The sequence below is a fragment of the Perkinsus marinus genome (assembly GCF_000006405.1).
Source record: "Perkinsus marinus ATCC 50983 genomic scaffold scf_1104296971434, whole genome shotgun sequence".
Lineage (NCBI taxonomy): Eukaryota > Perkinsozoa > Perkinsida > Perkinsidae > Perkinsus > Perkinsus marinus.
This window is the reverse complement of record NW_003202100.1, coordinates 331,185-332,665: the sequence shown is the minus strand read 5'-3', so window position 1 is coordinate 332,665 and position 1,481 is coordinate 331,185. Positions and strand designations below refer to the sequence as shown.

At 47.5% G+C, this 1,481-nt stretch overlaps 1 protein-coding gene across 1 annotated transcript in view; it reads right to left on the bottom strand.

Moving 5' to 3' along the window:
- Nucleotides 1–1,059: 1,059 nt before the first annotated feature.
- The window catches only part of Pmar_PMAR010978 (hypothetical protein), a gene marked incomplete at both ends in the record, with an annotated part of 618 nt that continues 196 nt past the window's right edge, over nucleotides 1,060–1,481 (bottom strand). Inside the window, one exon of the mRNA XM_002766952.1 lies at nucleotides 1,060–1,481. Coding sequence (XP_002766998.1) covers nucleotides 1,060–1,481 — 422 coding nt within the window.

The window sequence follows — 1,481 nt, the reverse complement described above, 5'->3', positions numbered from 1 at the left end:
GCGGCAGCCGCTATAATGGCGGGCGGGAAGAAGAAGAAGTAACATCATATTCCATTGAGGGATTACAATTGTCATCATATTGACTGGTTTCTACAAAACCAATTTGTGCTGACTTGCCAGTTGTAATGCTATACCCACAGTAAGTGAAGGTCATCGCCGAGCCGAAGAGGAGACCACAACTAGAAGTAGTTTATACAACGATGATCATCTCCAACCACTTAACCTTCTGGAGCCGATGGCTGACTAAACAGCATCCTTCCCCTCCCGACAATGGCTTCTGAACATCCCTTCCGGTCAGACGACAACAGGCGTCATCTGGGCTACGTAACTCATCAAATGCGCACTGTTGCGAGCGTGTGGTTTTGACTAGCGCAGTTCTTATAGTAGAGCCGTGTGTGGTACACACTGTGTACTACTGTAGTAGTGCTCACTGTACACAGTGTACAACATATAAGTTCTATACGAGGAATAATCTCCTCAAATTTCGGCGACCTCAGACAGAGTATTCTCCATAGGCCCCGTCTACAATCGCGAACGATCTTAATGCTCTGAGTTTGACAAGAAGACCGCCTTAAACCTGCAGTCTCAGACGAAGGAATTGTTGAGAGCAAGTATTAGGGTCGGTCCTCAGCTTCAGCAGATGTGATCTGCGCTCGTATCATCACTCGAAACATTTTAGGCCGGTTCGGGGACCTCATTCGAATCGAAGTTTTCCAACGAACTTGGAACTTGGGAAGCACTCGAGAAGGTCCTCGCAGATGTTTTTCACTCAACATAAGGTCAGCATCAATTGACTGAGTCGGCTCGACTCGGCGGGTCGACAGAGAACGCTGTAGCTACCTTCATGTAACTAGTTGGAGATCAGCTTCTCTGAGTCGTGAGTTTATCAGAACAATCTACAGCACGAACGGGAACTGGATTTCAATTCAACACACAGCCGGTATGGTCGATAATCTCTTATATCCGAGAAAAAAGGCCAAAGGTAACAAAACCGAGTCAGCAAGTCGAATCGACTCGCGAAACAGAATCAAGACTAGTTCTTTGCCACGCGTTCTGAGCTCATAGCTTAATCTTGAACTCCTTATGAATAACATCGATAGAGGGTTTCCAATTGACGAGTGGATGTAACCAAACATGGAGCTGACCTTCTCCGATGAGTTCCAAAGTGAAAAGGTCGTGGTTTTTGGTATTCATCGTGAGGTCAAAGGCGATCGAGATGCCTTGATTATTTGAATCCCCAGTGGTCTCTTCGAAAAGGGCCTCCATCTCGAAGTCGTAGTTGGGCCCGATATGAGCCGTGACGACTTTAGAGATAGGCAAGTTGATTGCATCGTGACCGAAAACATCGCCTTCGACAGTCGCTTTTATCCCGATGTCAGCCGTCCATGTATCAGTTTTCGGGTCGTACTTGCCTCTGCCGTCCCCCACAGTATTAGCCTCTATAGTGACAGAACCGGCGACTGCCCCGCCAAGCTCCTCCT